At 45.7% G+C, this 16,535-nt stretch overlaps 1 protein-coding gene and 1 long non-coding RNA gene across 2 annotated transcripts in view; one reads left to right on the top strand and one right to left on the bottom strand.

Annotated features, from left to right (window-relative positions):
• The window catches only part of LOC125759585 (uncharacterized), a 504,118-nt gene that overhangs the window by 363,546 nt on the left and 124,037 nt on the right, over positions 1-16,535 (bottom strand). The gene's annotated exons all lie outside the window — the stretch shown is intronic.
• LOC119402930 (uncharacterized) overlaps positions 13,074-16,535 on the top strand; it is a 47,093-nt gene continuing 43,631 nt past the window's right edge. Inside the window, exon 1 of the mRNA XM_037669960.1 lies at positions 13,074-13,286. Within this exon, the coding sequence (XP_037525888.1) occupies positions 13,173-13,286 (114 nt within the window). The 5' untranslated portion in view covers positions 13,074-13,172. The remainder of the gene's footprint in view (positions 13,287-16,535) is intronic.

Raw genomic sequence — 16,535 nt, 5'->3', positions numbered from 1 at the left:
TTGGTTCGATGACGCTTTACGCGATGTGACGAACCAGCTGTCTAAAATTACGAATAGGTGTGATGATGCAGAAATAGGTTACGTCGGTCTAATCTTCTCTTTTTTGGCCTTGAAGATGACCCCAATGAGAACTGGGCTGCCTCGGAAGATAAGATAGCGAAGTTTTGCTCAGACCACTGGGCTTTCCATAACAAGTCCCCAATTAGAGCGCGTTCACAGGCTGGGCAGATTTAACACGGATAGACGAAGGCCAATTATTGCAAAGTTTACATTTTTCAAGGACAAAGAGCTGATTCTGTCCAATGCGCGTAAGCTTAAGGGAAGTAATTTTTATATTCGCGAAGATTTTTCTACGAAAACGCGACAAGCTCGCCGAAAGCTTCTGGAATACGCAAAGGCTCAAAACAAACCCTTTAAGCTATCCGTTGATAAACTTCGCATTGACACTAACACCTACGTTTTCGATAATTCTAACAACGTAGTTGTGCTGTCTACGAGATAGCGTGAGGCTAACACGCGCATGCGTAAGCGGAGTCAGTTAAAGTCGCCATCCTTATCTGTGTCTTTTACTAACATTCGAAGCTTACTGCCCAAGAGGGATGAGTTGTGCTCCTACCTAGATGATAGTGATGCAGACATATTAATACTCACGGAGACTTGGCTTCATCCCGACGTAACCAACGAAGAACTATTCCCAGATAAGGACAACTATAACATATATCGATGTGACCGTATCGATAGAAGAGGAGGCGGCGTGTTAATAGCAGTAAAAAAGACAGTGTCATCATTTCCCCTTGATACTAACCCTTCTATAGAGATAACTTGGACTGCATGCGCTACAACTTACGCTAAAATACTTATAGGATCCTGTTATCGCCCACCGGATGCTCATTTCTCTTTTCCCAAAGATCTACGTGATAACATAGAGCGAGCTACACAACTCTATCCAGCTGACATAATATACCTTTTTGGTGGTTTCAATTACCCGCTCATTGATTGGTCTACCATGTCTACCACGTGTCGCGTCTCATCAAATTTTCTCGAATTGACTCTCGACTACAACTTATCACAAGTTGTTCACCAATGCACCCGTGGTACTAACATACTGGACCTTGTTCTCACTGATGCACCAGAGACCACTGGAACGATTACTTACATAGAAGGATTTAGCGACCACAAGCTCCTTAATTTCCAGATCAATCTACCCGTAACTTTCACAGGCTCAGTGAACAAAAGAATTCGGGATTATAACCGTGGTAATTTTGAACAATTCAGCGCGGAGCTAGAAGATTTTTATCACGAGCTTTTTCTGCCGTCGTTTGCCTCACGGACCGTGAACGAAAACTGGATACTTTTTAAACAAAAAATATTAGAGTTAGTTGACCAGTTTGTGCCGCTAATCACTGTATCCAACGATAAAACTAACCCCTGGTTTACCAAACATCTTCGAACATTACGAAATAAAAAGAAACGTTCATATAATACCGCGAAACGAAATGATTCTCTGTGCTACTGGGATAAATACAAGGTGTGCCTAAAAGACTACTGTAAAGCTTTAGGCGCAGCAAAGAAAAAATATTACTCGCAGGACTTGTCCTCACTTCTCAAAAATAACCCAAAAAAGTTCTGGCAAATAATTTCACCCTACAATAGGTCTGCTAATCACATTACAATACACGATACTGAACAAACTCCGCTTTCTGATGAAGCTTCCGTGATTGCTTTCAATGAGTATTTTGCCTCTGTTTTTACACAGGAAGATTGTTCCAATGTGCCATTTGTCCCAGATCAACCATTCCCTTTCATGGCTCCGATCGCCGTCACTGCCGAAGGTATAGCGAAACTAATCACCAATCTTAAAGTTTCTACTTCATCAGGCATTGATAACATTAACTCTAAAATACTGAAGAACACTACTGATATTTCCAGTCTTTTCCTGTGTCTCATATTTAACCAGTCTCTATCATCAGGTGAGCTGCCTAATGATTGGAAGATTGGCAAGGTAATTCCTGTATTCAAGTCCAGTGACAGGCACTCGACCCGTAATTATCGACCCATTTCACTAACATGCATATCCTGCAAACTACTTGAACATATCATAGCTTCACATATCTACGATCACCTTGAATCAAATAACTTTTTTTTCTTTAATCAGCACGGCTTCAGAAAAGGCTACTCATGTGACACCCAGTTATTCGAATTCACGACTGACCTTCACTTTAATATGAACACTAACGAACAAACCGATTGCCTCTTCCTTGATTTCGCCAAGGCATTCGATACTGTCCCTCATTGTCGTTTAATTTCCAAACTATCTGCACTTTGTATCGATTCATTAACCCTGTCTTGGCTACGCAACTTCCTCTCTTCGCGTAAGCAATTTACGGTGGTCAACGACGTCTCATCTAACCTTTGCGACGTCACGTCCGGTGTTCCTCAAGGCAGTGTAATAGGTCCGTTACTTTTTTTAATATACATTAATGATTTGCCCGCTAACCTTTCATCCTCAGTTAGGTTGTTCGCCGACGATTGCGCCATATACCGCAACATTAAATGTTTTAATGATCATTCCGCACTCCAAAATGACCTTGACCTAACCTTCCGGTGGTGTGAAACTTGGCAGATGTCCCTTAATACCTCTAAATGTAAGTTAGTCCCGTTCACTCGAAAGCGTACTAACTCAGCATTTCACTATACGATTAATAACATCATGGTTTCGGCTACACCATCCTACAAGTATCTTGGCGTTCACCTTTCATCGGATTTATCCTGGACTACGCATATAGCAGCTGTTTCATCGAAAGCCTCTAAATCTCTTGGTTATCTCCGCAGAAACTTGCGCAGCGCTCCATCTAACGTGCGCGCATTATCATATATTACTTATGTTCGCCCACAACTAGAGTATGCAGCATCCACATGGTCACCATATCAAGTCTACCTAGTACGTATGTTGGAAGCCGTCCAGAATAGGGCAGCGAGATTCATCTCTGGGAACTACGACTATCATTCAAGCATTACACTAATAAAACAAGACCTTGCATTTCAGTCACTGGAAGAACGCCGCACCATTGCTCTTTTATGTCTGTTTCACAGGTACATTTATAGTGATAAATTTCATTGTTTGCCACTTCATTCTCCTGTGCGCACATCCCGACGCATCCACAACGCACGTAGCTTCATGCGCATTCATGGTCACACGCAGGCATTTAACTCATCATCACTACCTCGAGCCATTGCACATTGGAACGATCTTCCTGATCACATTGTATCCACCCCTAATCGTGAAACATTCCGTGATAACCTGATTTCATTGTACTCTAGCATTGTATAACGTTGTTCCGTCTTGCTGTTTGTTATCTTTTTCTTTTTATTTTTTGCTTTTTGTCTGTATTCCTCTTTATTGTTTTGTAAATACTGATGCCCCCCTTACTCAATGCCCTTCAATGGGCCTGTAAGGCATTTTGAATAAATAAATAAATAAATATGTTATGAGATAATATGCTTGCGATAGTTCTTAAGCTCTTTAAATTATTGAGTGCACGTTTTCTGTAAATAAAGTGCGTGTTTTCAGTGTATAATAGCTCAATCTGTTCGGCACAAGCACACATTCACCAGTGTCGCTTTTATTACACAAGCTTTAGAGGTCACGCCAGGCACGTGCCGACGCTTCTATGAAAGTTGAATACAGATTAATTTTTACGAAGCTGTGTGTAAATATATCTGCTGAAGAAGGAGCTGTACATAGTCAATATTAACGCCATGGCAGCCACATTTCACTAGGTGTTAAATGCACACACTCCTTTGTGCTTAGATTTAGGTACAGGTTAAGCACCCACAGGTGGACAAAATTAATCTGAAGCCTCCCACTAGAGCATGTCTTGCGCTCGAAAAGTGGTTTGGGCACATATAACCACAGAAATTACTTCACACATGTTAACACATGTCCGTAACACATGTTTGTTCCGTCACGCACTTTGCTCTCCTGATGTCCCTTATGGTACACCTATCATATTCCTTTCAATGGCTCGCTGCATCATCCTGAATTCAAGTTGAAACCATAGGTAAGTGCTGGTAAGATGCAGCTGTTATGTTCCTTTCTCTTGAGGTATAGTGAAAAACTACCATTCATGATTTCAGAGTAGTAGTAAAAGCATTCATTGCCTGTATAACTTTTTTTGGCGAATAGTTGGCATTCTGGCAGGCATTTTGAAATCATGATGTAACATGATTTCAGAATGCCTGCCAAATGCGCTACAACGCGGTCTCACTCGTCTAGTTACTTCAATCTCATACTTAATGAAAAACAATTGCGCAAAGAACACGATACGGAAGAAATAATAATATCTGGGATTTGACGTCCCAAAACCCCACGATATGATTATGAGAGACGCCGTAGTGGAGGGCTCCGGAAATTTCTACCACCTGGGGTTCTTTAACCTGCACCTAAATCTAAGTACACGGGCCTCAAACATTTTCGCCTCCATCGAAAATGCAGCCGCCGCGGCCGGGATTCGATCCCGGGACCTTCGGGTCAGCAGTCGAGCGCCATAACCACTAGACCACCGTGGCGGGGCGATACGGAAGGAAACACAACAGACAGTTGGAAACGATGAACTGAATTTTATTTTAAGAAACGTGAATACGTATTCCTGAAAAAGAAACTGATATCACCATCATGGCGTCCTAAAGGCCTCTAACGCGACATAAAGGCAATCTTTTTCGCCCAAGTGCCACTGACGCGCAGCTACTGCATCTGTTTCCTGCGCGAGCAATCTAAACGCTTTGAGGATGTGCCGCTCTAGTCTATCGCAGAATTGTGCCAAAAATTTGGCCTGATTAAGGATTGGACGGCAGTTGTAACGCGTATAGTGAGCTGTCACATGCCCACCCATATTGCCGTTTACTGCGCAGTTGTTCTCTCGCGCCCTGTAATTGTAGCAGCGCCCCGTTTGTCCTGTATACACTGTGTTGCAACTTAGGGGAACTGCATATACATCTTTTTTGTACGGAGCGTACTGTAGCGCGACTTTCTTGGCGCAAAGGTTAATTGTTACTTTGTTTAACAATGGGCAAATCTTGCACAATTTACATGCGTTAGCACAATCAAGCAGAACATTTGTTGGGCTAGTTGGTACATATTAACGGAACGAATAAGGCACCCACGAGGCGAACACAAGAAGTGACACGGACGAACACCTGGTGTTCCTCCGTGTCACTTGATGTGTTCGTCTCGTTGGTGCCTTATTCATTAAGTGTGTGCTTCTAGTTTTGATGTTTTTTTGCACAGCGTCTTTTCAATAAATGTGTTATAGCAACTAGCCCACATCAAGCTCCTCCTACTTTTGTCTCATGGTTCAGTTCTGGGGTCACTACCTGCCCTGAGTAGACGTACTCATTTACCACTTCCAGTGCCTCACTTCCTATTACTAAGCGCTGTTCTCTCCCGAGACTGTTGAACAATACCTTAGTTTTTGCGTATTAATTTGCATATGTCGATTATAATGTAATATTCGTGGTACCGATGGTAAAATAATAAAAAATTCTTAAAAACGGGGTGTTCACCAATTTTTAAGCTGTTCAAACTTTCATTTTCCCCTGAACTCCTGCCGTTTATTGCGATCAGCATCGCCGTCACCATCATTTTCCGTATAAAATCCAGATTGATAACGTCACACCGCGCATTGCACGTTATACCCGCGAGTGACAGCTCTCGAGCGCTGGCTACGAACGTGGCTAATGCGGAGATGAAACGAGTCGCCCATCTCCGTCGAACGACAGGCGCATGCGACCTCGCGCGCAAGGCCTGCCATCGATTTTCTCATCAAGCAAAAAGGAAACCCCCCGCTCTTCTTTCGTAAGGAGCATGAAGGGACGCCAGGGGAGGGAAGTGGGGGATGCGTCGCTTGAAGGGCGCAGTAGCTGGCTCGCGCGCTATCTCGACAGGCATCAAGAGACGGTTCGTAAACTTGCTACGCTCTCAGCGCTTAATTCGCTTTTAGAGTACTGACAGCACCAGGACCGCTTCGGTCCCTGTAGCGGCTGCATTTCAATAAAACAGCGTTTTATTGACTTACGCAAGATCAGATTCGAATGGGACATCTGCTATCCGTGATTGGCATAATATCACAATTTCTTGCTATCGCATTTACTGCATCACCCTTAAACGAAATTGTGTTTTTCAATGTTAAATGTAGGCACTTACAGGCTCCTACGCCTATATTAGAGAGTGATAAACAATGCTAAAGGTTTTTATAACCCTCACTTCTTGCCCATACATGCAAAAAGCCTGATAGGGAAGAATGAAACAACAACTTAGAGGACGCTTGGTCTTCAAGGTTAGAACGCGATAGAATAATCTGACTCTGTTCGCGGGTAGTCTCATTTGCTAGCCAGGCATACCGTAACGTGCCGCGCGGAAAGGAACATCTATGCGCGTAACATTGGCTGTTTTAAGCTCTCCTAGAATGCATGCCTACTTGAAATGCGTATGAGAAGTGCCCACTAGGCAATCAATTACTCGTCATTTTGCGAATTAAAGAAGTGCCCACTACGCGTCTTAAGGCACAACACGCACCCGCTCAGGTGTATACTTTGTTGATGCGGTTGCTGCTGCTGATCACTAATTAGGCCTGAGTGTTTGATAATGGTGCGACTTTTAATCCACCCACTGGTTCCGTAATTTACATTTTGCGAAGCCTGAAGGGATCCCAGAATCCTGCCACGCGACATTTAGTGTGGCACGGATTAGCCCTCATTTCACGTTATGCTCGTTTAATTCGCATAGAAAAGGATAAAAATATTTCAGAGTCGTCAGAAAACACCGTAGGTCTTTGATAATCGGCTATTGCTAACTAACCTTTATTATGCCAGAATATTACTCGACCAAGCTTCTTGAGCGCTTCGTCCAAGAAACATGTCTATAGTGGCTATCATTTCACGACAGGCGCTTGTCCACGACAATGCATATCTGAGTACTGCCACTGACAATCGAAGAATCATAGTACATCTGCTACATTACAGCGAAGATGTCTTAGTCGACAGTGTGCCTGCTTTGGCGGCGCGGGCGTTCGTTTGTCACATGACCTGAAGGGGGAGAGTTAGGCACGAGGAAAGAGGAAAATGGCGGCGAATCGCCGAGGATGGGGAGAGAGATGCTCGCTCGGAAGCGGTGGGGGCGATGTGAAGAGCTTCTTTGCAATCTCGCTACCTACTATAAGCATAAAACGTATTGTTCTTCATTGACGATGGAGCCGAATTGCGAAAACAAATGACTGAATGCCCCAACCGAGAAGGATTGAGGGTACACTAAATATGAGTAAGTTGAACACAAATATCATACTAAATAGCCGGGCGAAAGAGAGAGTTCCCGATTGGCGACCAAACATCGGACAGTGAAGAAGTATGTATACCTGGTGCAGTTCCTATAGCGGAACCTACTGACGAGATGGAAATTCACCGCAGAATAATGATGTGTGGGAAGACAGACGGCCGACATCTTTAAGGAGAGCGGCAGATCCGCTCTCCCTAAAGCGAGTAGTGTAAGACCATTGCATACCGCCTCTCTCTTACATATGGATGGAAACTTGCGGCATAACAAAGAAAACTCGAAAAAAAGTAAACGAAGGAGCGGTGTGCTATGGAATGGGATAGATTTTGGTAGGTGTTACACTCATGTAACGCAACAAGGCGATAGCCTGGATGTACTCATGTAAGACAAGTGAGGCCCAACGCCCAAGCGCATGTTTTGCATTACCCCGGTCCTTTGAAGACTACATGTGAGCACTTTTGCCTTTGCGTGTCTTTTTCAAAGGTGACTTTAGCGAATGGCCCATTACGCGCCTGTATAAGGCAACACGCGCACCTACGTAGCTGCACGCCTCACTTTGATTATGCTGCAGCTGTGGCTACTGCTGATAATGATGAATAATCGCTGAGTAGGTTAAAACAGGTGGCAAGCTTAACGCCACTCGGTCGTTACGCCATGTACAGTGGACCACAAGACTTTACGGACCACGCGAGTGTGCCTCCAAGAGCCTCTTCGCGGCACTTCCACTACGTCAACGGCAATCGGCAGCCAGCGCTAGGACAAAGACACATCCCTCCCTTAATCGACGGGCTGGCTATTTTGTCACTCAGCACACAAATTTTCCATGTCTCACTTTTTAACGCCACGCGCTCTTCGATGGCCGAGGCTACGTGCTTCTGTTTCGCAAGTAGTCTACCAGCATAACTGTTATCAGCCGCAATCGCTCTCACAAAGTGATGTCAACCCAATGGCGCACCGCTCGAAGCGCGACGTCATAGCTATCATTGTGCCAGCCAAGCAGAAGTATAACGGTCATGCTGTAGACAAGCGCTCTGCGTGAAAACAACGAACTAACGAGGCGCTGCGTCCCAGTAGGAAAATGAAATGCCATTGAATAACAACATTCATTTCCGGGCTAGCGCTCCGGTCGACAATATGTGCACCTCTATGTGACACGGACAGGCAGTTTCGCACGCTCTCGAGTGGTCCGTAAACATTTGTGATTGATGTGCATGGTGTGTGGCCGGGCGATTGTACGCTTCTGCCACACAAAATTATGTCGGTTAACATCACTCGTCTCCCAACATGACGCCTTACAGTGTCCCTTTCAAAAGCAGCCTGTAGTACTGGCGTGGCTCCAGGGTTGAAGATTTGGTCACGTGGTTAATTAACATCGTTTTTTTTTCGTTCGCTTCTGATGGCCAATACATTTGCTGTGGCCGCGGCGATAAACAAGGAGAGAAAATGTAAGCCAGGTCAGTCATTGGAGCCCCGCATGCTCAGATGCGCTCCATCTCAAGCATCTGTAGGCGTTGCCCATGTAGGCCCGAGAGCGACGCTCCGGCGTTCTAAACAAGCCTATTGACTTCTGTACAGGCAATTAACGCTGTACACCGAAAGCGACGAGAACAGTCGTGAGCCGTCAAGAAATACGACCAACGTTAGGGCGTGTCGGCCCTTGTATGTACATGTAGCACCGAAGATTCTAGCCTTTCCTTTGGCGGCCGCGTCACTTCCAGCATAAACTCAACTGTTCACGTTGCGCGCTCGAGCGCATCAGGACGATCTAATATAATCGGGAATGTGCGACATGCCGGCACGGTGCGCTCAAGGCAGTGGTTACACGTGTAACGGGTCTGTTACGTGAAATTAGAAAAGGAAGCGAGCATGGCAATATCACATGTTAGCAAGATATTGTCTCTTTACATTCTCGCTTTTATTTGACACTTTGGCTGTGCGTTAGCCTGGTAACCTGCATAAATCGTTCGTTCGCACTAAAGAACTTTACCTAGAAGTAAACGTCCTGCCACTTCTGCTTCGTGCTATATCGCTTAGATGCAACGGGAAAGGATGTCAATGGGGGCCAACAAAGTATGAGGGAACTATATTATTGATGTTATTAAACCGAAACAATGCGTTATATTATTTGCTTAGCATTGTTCGAAGAATGGCAATAGGAGCTGATATCGTTTTCTAGGCGGTTTTCTCATTGTATGCCTGCAAGCCTCTGACCCGAACGGGCTGTACGTCTGTTCGACATTCAGAGTTGGCTTTTTATATTTAGTAACGAAGCTCTCGTAGTCAGTATAGGAAAAAGCAGGCTATTATTCTTCTGCCTTTACTGTAACTAGTTTTTTTGGAAATATCGGGGGGGGGGGGGGGGCATGCGAATTCAAAGGGAAAGCTCCCGATACCGGTAATAAAATGCACTCGCAACCACAGACAAAATGGCCGGTCAGTGAACGCAATCTTGGCTCCAGCTTATCCGAGTCTAATATTTTAGTGCCCGGACACGAAGATACTCCCTGCAGTGATCTACGCGGCACTCTCTGTACATCAAGCAATCAAGCCAACAAGACGCAATTATAGTCATGTTCTAGCTAAGCATAGGAAACGCCTCAATACCACTTTTTTAATTAAATCTATATAAGCAGAGGTTGGTGCGAATGCGTGGTGCCGGCTACTCGACTTTCATGATAGCTGCCGTCGCAAACTATTGAACAAACGAAATGCCCGTACAGCCACGAAAGCGGTTGTCATTCTCCTTCCCTCATACGGATGCATCTATCCAACATGTAGTTTGCTGGGTGCCGGGCGGAGACATCCAGGTAAATATAAATGCAGATCAAATTGCCCCGCCCAGTGGAGACAATAGCTACAAACGCTTCCGTCTTTGCTGGTACAGTTGAAGACACCCTAGATGTGTCTACTTTACATATCTGTGTTGTTACGCTACGCAGTATATGGAGCTTTTCAAGGGCAAATCGAAGGTCAGTCTAGTAGCCCCTGAAGTATGGGCGCATCCTGTGACCACAAGACAGCAATATCCCGAGAGGTGGTGAGTGACCTAAAAGTGAAGATAAGTGACCCTGCCACCAAAGGAATAGACACGCATGAGTCTACTGCAAAAGAGCGGTAAATTTCTTCGTACACCGATAGCGCTTTATCAGTCGCGCAGTCAGGTGTGTATACCTGTTTACATGTACGCGCACTTGATTTCGATTACGTGCGGTCGAGAACGCTGATGACTGGAGCGCGTGCTGCAGAGTGCTATTGGTGACGCCTAGCTATGAGAATGTGAAGCGTTGGATTTGGCTAGTGCACTTGTGTCGTGGATGTTTTACCACGACACGCATCGCAACATGGAACAGCGCCTTCGTTGCCAGCTGACTTGTGTGTCCGCTGCTATCGGCGGGATTACTACAGTCGACCAGTTGGGTTGAATGAAAGAAGATATGGCTACGCCTGTAAGCGCCAGTACTGGCCTTCGATTTACTACTGGTTACATTTGGCGTGCTTGAAATACCAGAGACATACCGTCTAACTTACGTTTTAAAAAGTTATTACCCCATAAATGAGATTCTTGCGAGATCCTGATCCTCACGCCCTCGGTATGTGACGTCTTCTCCAAATGGTAACTACCAAGAGCGCTGCCAAGCGACAAAATGTAAATCGCTAGCCACTCAAGCTCACACGCTCAGGATGGAGGCGCCTTTCGCAAGGATAGATCCCGCTATCAAAACGTCTACCAGCCTGTCTGAGGCTATAATTCCGTTACATACAACCGCTATAGTATCTGCCGGAAAATCCTCCTACAGTCGTTATTGGCGCTCAGCGCAGTACTGTTCCAATATGGCGTACACACAACTGCCCCTAACACCATGGAGGAAGGAAAAAGAAAGGAGGTAGAATTACATCACACGATTGAAGCCCACCGTGTCGGCCCAACACGTGATCAAGACGTCAGAGTGCGCGGTAGGTTTAAGTACTACCGGTGGAATTCTGTTTTTGAACCACCTCTGTGAGCCGGCCGGTCGGCGCCGAGCAAGCGCGCTTCAATTAAAGGCTGCCGGGCGCCATACGCGAAATCTAGCCGAACCTCATTTCTTGCGTGATCTTGATGCAAATAGTCACGGGTTGGGCCGACACTGCTGACTTCAAAACGAGTTGGTTTGCCAAGGCTGGCTGCGTGACGTAACGCTCCCTCATTTCGTTTTCTTTCCTCCATGCCTAACACATAAGTGTGATGGTGATGCTCTCTTCCTGATGACGCTCACCTACGAAAGGGGATGGGCGAAGAACCGGGAGGAAGAATATTTAGGGTTAAGACCTATGACGCTAAAAAAAAAACACTGTAAATTTGGACTAAAAATGAAAAATTATCGAATAAATTAAAATGCTTAATAAGCAAGTGGCCTAAGATGCGATATATATCGGTGATAACGATGAATTTGAAACTAAGATTATGAAGAAATAGAAGTTGGCTTCAAGCTCGCTCTACTGCTCTTCTTTCTCCGTGTCTTCCTGCCCGCGCCGCGCGCAATATTTAACAGCATTATTAGGTGAAGTATCATCATCCTGGTGTCCTTCCATCATTTCAATAAGCAGTACAGATTTGCCAGCTGCAACATTACTGATTGAAGTTTATATAATGATTCTTAATTGAATGTGAATGTCTGCCATTGTCTTTTCAGCAAAGTATTATAAACAGTACTAATGCGATGATACTTCAATTCCTTCGTTTGTGCAGCATAGAAATCACACAATAACTTATTTTTGAAGTTTTCATAACCGACCCTTAGGAACAGTGAAGATTGTGTCGATAATGCACTGACAGCTGATTTGCGCGGAAAGTCAGATCTTTTTTTTAAATTTCTTGCTTGCTGCAAAGGCTAGCAGATTTTCATTGCTTACCTATGCCGGTGTGCTGATATACAACACCAACAAAAAAATTACCTATTTCCGACCTAGCGTGAAGTCTTCAGAAACAGAAGAGCTACGGTTTCCCTGTGTTTCCTTTATGATTCTCTGTGATCACTCTACGGCTACCGCTTCGTCTGGTAACGAGGCTGTTACGTCGTTTATGGGTGTATCTGGGAACCGTTTGTTGCGGCCGGGGTCGAATCCTCAATCTTCAGCTCATACGCCGTGCACCATCACCACTGTACCATCACGGCGACCTCCGAAAATAAAAAAAGTCTAATTCACCTAAACTGTGCATTAGATCAATGAAGCATATGTCCAAAAAGTAAAAGAAGAGGTGAACCTCGTAATTGCGTTGCCACGTATTAACAAAAGTAACTGGACGAAGAAGGGCTAATTCAGAAAGCAATAACGATGAACGCGTACTTGTTTTAGAAGAGACGTGAGCGACCTAAAGGACTTGTTTTTCCTGTGAAAAACCACAATGGTTAGAACGAAGCTTCGCACTTGGATTAAGAAGTAGCATTGTTATAAATCGGAACAAAAGAATAGAAGTGCAATCGCCAGTGCCTGCGTTGTCACACGATCTCGAAATTCGAAATACAATTCTCAATATATATGTTTTATTCGGTTTTTGCTGTCGTTTCTGCGAAAGATACACATTAGGTTTTCCCTTTTCTGTGGTACTCCTGGGATTTCTTCTGCTAAGGTGAGCCGAAGCCTGAGCGTGGCATATAATCGTTCACTGGCGCAAGACAATCCATTCAGCAGGAAAAGAACACGCGTACCAGAGAAAGGTTCCCAGATGTGCTGCAATGCATATTTAAACTTGTGAGAGTGGAGAGAAAACGCACAGTTTACAGCGCCAGGTTTACTTCTTGAACGCTTACAAAGTCTGCGACAGAGGAAAATTGATACTCAGAAGTTCATTGCATACGATACAATGCGATACAATTTGGGAAATTGGATACGTTTCACAGCAATTGTTATTTCTGGTCTACACTATGCAGCAGAGTCATCGGAAGACATTGCTAATGCAGATCTTAACTTATACGAGGTAAGCTGCTCATCTTAGCGCTGATTCTAAAGAATATTTGTCAGAATGCTAGTTCATGTTCGTTTGCACAATAACGACAAATATGAGCTTTTGTGCAGGCCTCTAGCATCATTTGCAAATCGGTAAACAGAGATGAACTTGAAATAAAATGAGTGAGAGCATTATATATTCACGTTGCAAAAGCAAGCACAGGACAAAAAGAAAGATTCAGGCGACCGTCGAAAAGAAAATACAGGTCGACACGATGCGTTCATAAAATTACACCATCTCCCGCTAAAGCGGACCATGGGCGATGCGAAGCCGGAGCACTTGCACGATCGCGTTCCGTTGGCGTTCGTTGGGCATGCTACCGACCTCGCGTCGTGGAACGCGAAGAGGGACGCTACGCGCGTCGTATCTTCCATCTAGCCTGGCCGTTAATTCTCACAGGGCGAGCGGGGAACGCGGTCGACAGGCGGGCGAGAGGGGGGAGAAGGGGAGGGGACGCGCATGCGCTCGAGCTCATCGCGGCGTTGCGCAGGGGAGAATTTCGGCATGTCTAGCCCGCCTTTCAGAGGAAGAGTGGAAAGGGGAGGGGAGAGGGGTATGAGAGAGGGAAAGTGGAAAGGGAAAGCGGAGAGGGGAAGGGGAGAGGGTGAGTGGAGAGGAGGTGTGTGGAGAGGGTATGCGCATGCGCAGTAAGGGTGGTCACGCCGCACACCACCACCACCACCACCACCACCACCGGATTGAGCTCCGCCTTAAAGGGCCCCTCACCAGGCCACGTAGCAAATTTTAGTTAGACGCTGGAAGCTTTTGTGTGCCGAATGAAGAGCAGTATGCCGCAAGAATTTTTCAAATCGGTTCATTACGAGCTGAGAAAAACAATAATTTGTAGCGGCGCGAAACCATGATCCGAGGAGGCGAGTTTCAAACCCTTGCCAATCGCCCCGTGTAGCCTTAGCAAGCCAAATCCCTTCCCTGCCCTTTTCACTTGACACATACGCATGAACACGTCATGCGCATGCATGGTCACGTGCGCATGATGTGCCCGAGCCAGCCCGAGCACGCGAGCGGCGTTGCACGGCCGCTACCTTTGTTTTTATGTAGCGGCCGTGGGCGTTTTGTCGACGTTCTCTGTGGTGTACCGCCTGTTTCTGCGGGACGAGCATGAAAGTTGAGACATTTGTACGGGCATGAGAAAGGCGCTGGCACGAGAGTGGCGGTATCATGAGCCAGTGCCGCATTAACGTTTACTTGGACGCGGTAGAATAAATTAGCATAATGAATGCTCGAACGCGCCAGAACATTACTTTCGTTTCCAGGGCTGGCGTCTGCTCGATGTGCTAACCGCGGGGACACGAACGCATGGGAAAGGGAGGCATATTTAGCGCCGCATCTCGCTGGATTGACGAAAAAAAATGAAAAAGACGCACACATTCCCTTTGTGTGTCTCATTATTTCTCTCAAGTTTCATTAATATATTCAAGCAACAAATTACACAAACTACACATGTCGTGTCAAATATTTATCGCAGTGTCACGTGCTACTGTTGGCGACGTCACAGCACTACCATCTACGTAGGGCCATTTTCCCATGTACGTCATCCCCTCATTCTCAAGCGCGCGCCCGCGAGAGGAAGGGCAAGCAGCGTTCACCTTGAAATTTGACCCATTTCCGCTGCGCGTAGCGTTGCAAATTTTGGCAGACGTGATCGTGAACGCTCAGTGTGTGCATTGCGCTCGTTAGCTCAAAATTGTCAAACCTGGTGAGGGGCCCTTTAAGATACTTCGCATCTAAAACACGGAAGTATTAGAGCTATTAGAAAGCAGCTCGATGGTGTTAGAAGATCTTGCCACATGGTCGTGACGCCGACGAAGACAGCAGCCGGCGTTTGCAGGATGAAACTGTTTATTTGGCTGTACTTGTGGCCGGAAATGAGAGCTAGAACTACAGCGATACACGCTGTACAATGATAGCGGCGAACAGGGCTTGGTCCGTCGATCAACTGACAAGCGGTGAAGCGCGTTGGCATTTATGCATGTGCCGCAGAATATTCCAGCGTTATCGCTGGTTGTCGCGCACTCTCTAGAATAAGCTCGAGTGTTCGCGTCTTGCGCGCAGTCTTAGCAAAATGGTCTACAATAATCGAGAAGCTTCTCGAACAATCAGGCACGGGTTGCGCTGAGCGTAGCTGACACTCTTTGTGGGCGAAAACCGAATACAGCGAAAGTGATAATAAGAAACGCGCGTGGCAATATGAAGTGTTTTGAGGTTTATAAGGAAAAATTATTTCAGTTATTCTTTTCTTTTCTAAGCCCATGGGATTTATAGGTGACGCCTGCGTTTCTCCTGATCTACACGTCTGTGCTGAGGGGATAAATTCTTTGTGAAAACCTTGGAATGACGCTCGCTGCTTTCTGCTACCAGATGACTAAATCTGAAGCATGCAGTGAGGGATATGGGTTTTTTTTAGAGCACGCCATGGCCTAGATGGCATGTGTTTTGCAGCAATGAAATCCACATGCTTCGCTACTCTGACTGGCCACGGTCGCGGTCGCGTATTCTCCGATGTGGGAGCATGCTGCAGTCCGGTACACCCACACTACGATTCACGCGTGGCTAGTGAAAACTTTCTGTATCCCAGCAGGCATCCACACAGTTTCGTCCTAAACGCGCACACGGTGCCGTGGCATGTCCATTGTAAACGACCGACATTCGGTGTACACGCATAAGTGGATGCTATGGACCCTGTGAAATTTATTGACACAGCTTAACCAATATTGGAATACTGCGGAGAAATGCAGGGGAACGATTAAGGTGATGGGAATCACATGGCGTGGCACAATGACACGCATGCGTCGTGTTCAACCAAGCCAGAGTAGTAATATTTAGTTAGTACTCACAGAGGCCCTAAAAACAAAAAGGTAAGAAAAATGGCAGGGCGTTATGGTCAATTTTATCTGGGTCAAGACTGTGCTCATAAATCCAGTGTATTGCCATGTTAACAACTAACGCACGCTGAAACTCACACTAACCGCTAACGCGTGCTAAAAGTCCGCACCCAAATGCGCAGATGCCATAACTCGTCCTAAAGCGCATATGCAGATTTACTCACCGATGCAATAACACATCGTTGGTGTAAGTGCGTCCATCGCATTGCTGTTTTCCTGTTGCCCAAATAATGAATGCTTTGTGATAACGAATACATTGAGAGACAGCCTGCTTGCGCAAGAACATCCTCCTCGTCTGACCTACGCAGCTAGTATG

Source organism: Rhipicephalus sanguineus, chromosome 8 (assembly GCF_013339695.2).
Source record: "Rhipicephalus sanguineus isolate Rsan-2018 chromosome 8, BIME_Rsan_1.4, whole genome shotgun sequence".
NCBI classification, from domain to species: domain Eukaryota; kingdom Metazoa; phylum Arthropoda; class Arachnida; order Ixodida; family Ixodidae; genus Rhipicephalus; species Rhipicephalus sanguineus.
The sequence above is the reverse complement of the archived record's forward strand: the minus strand, read 5'-3'. Positions and strand labels throughout refer to the sequence as shown.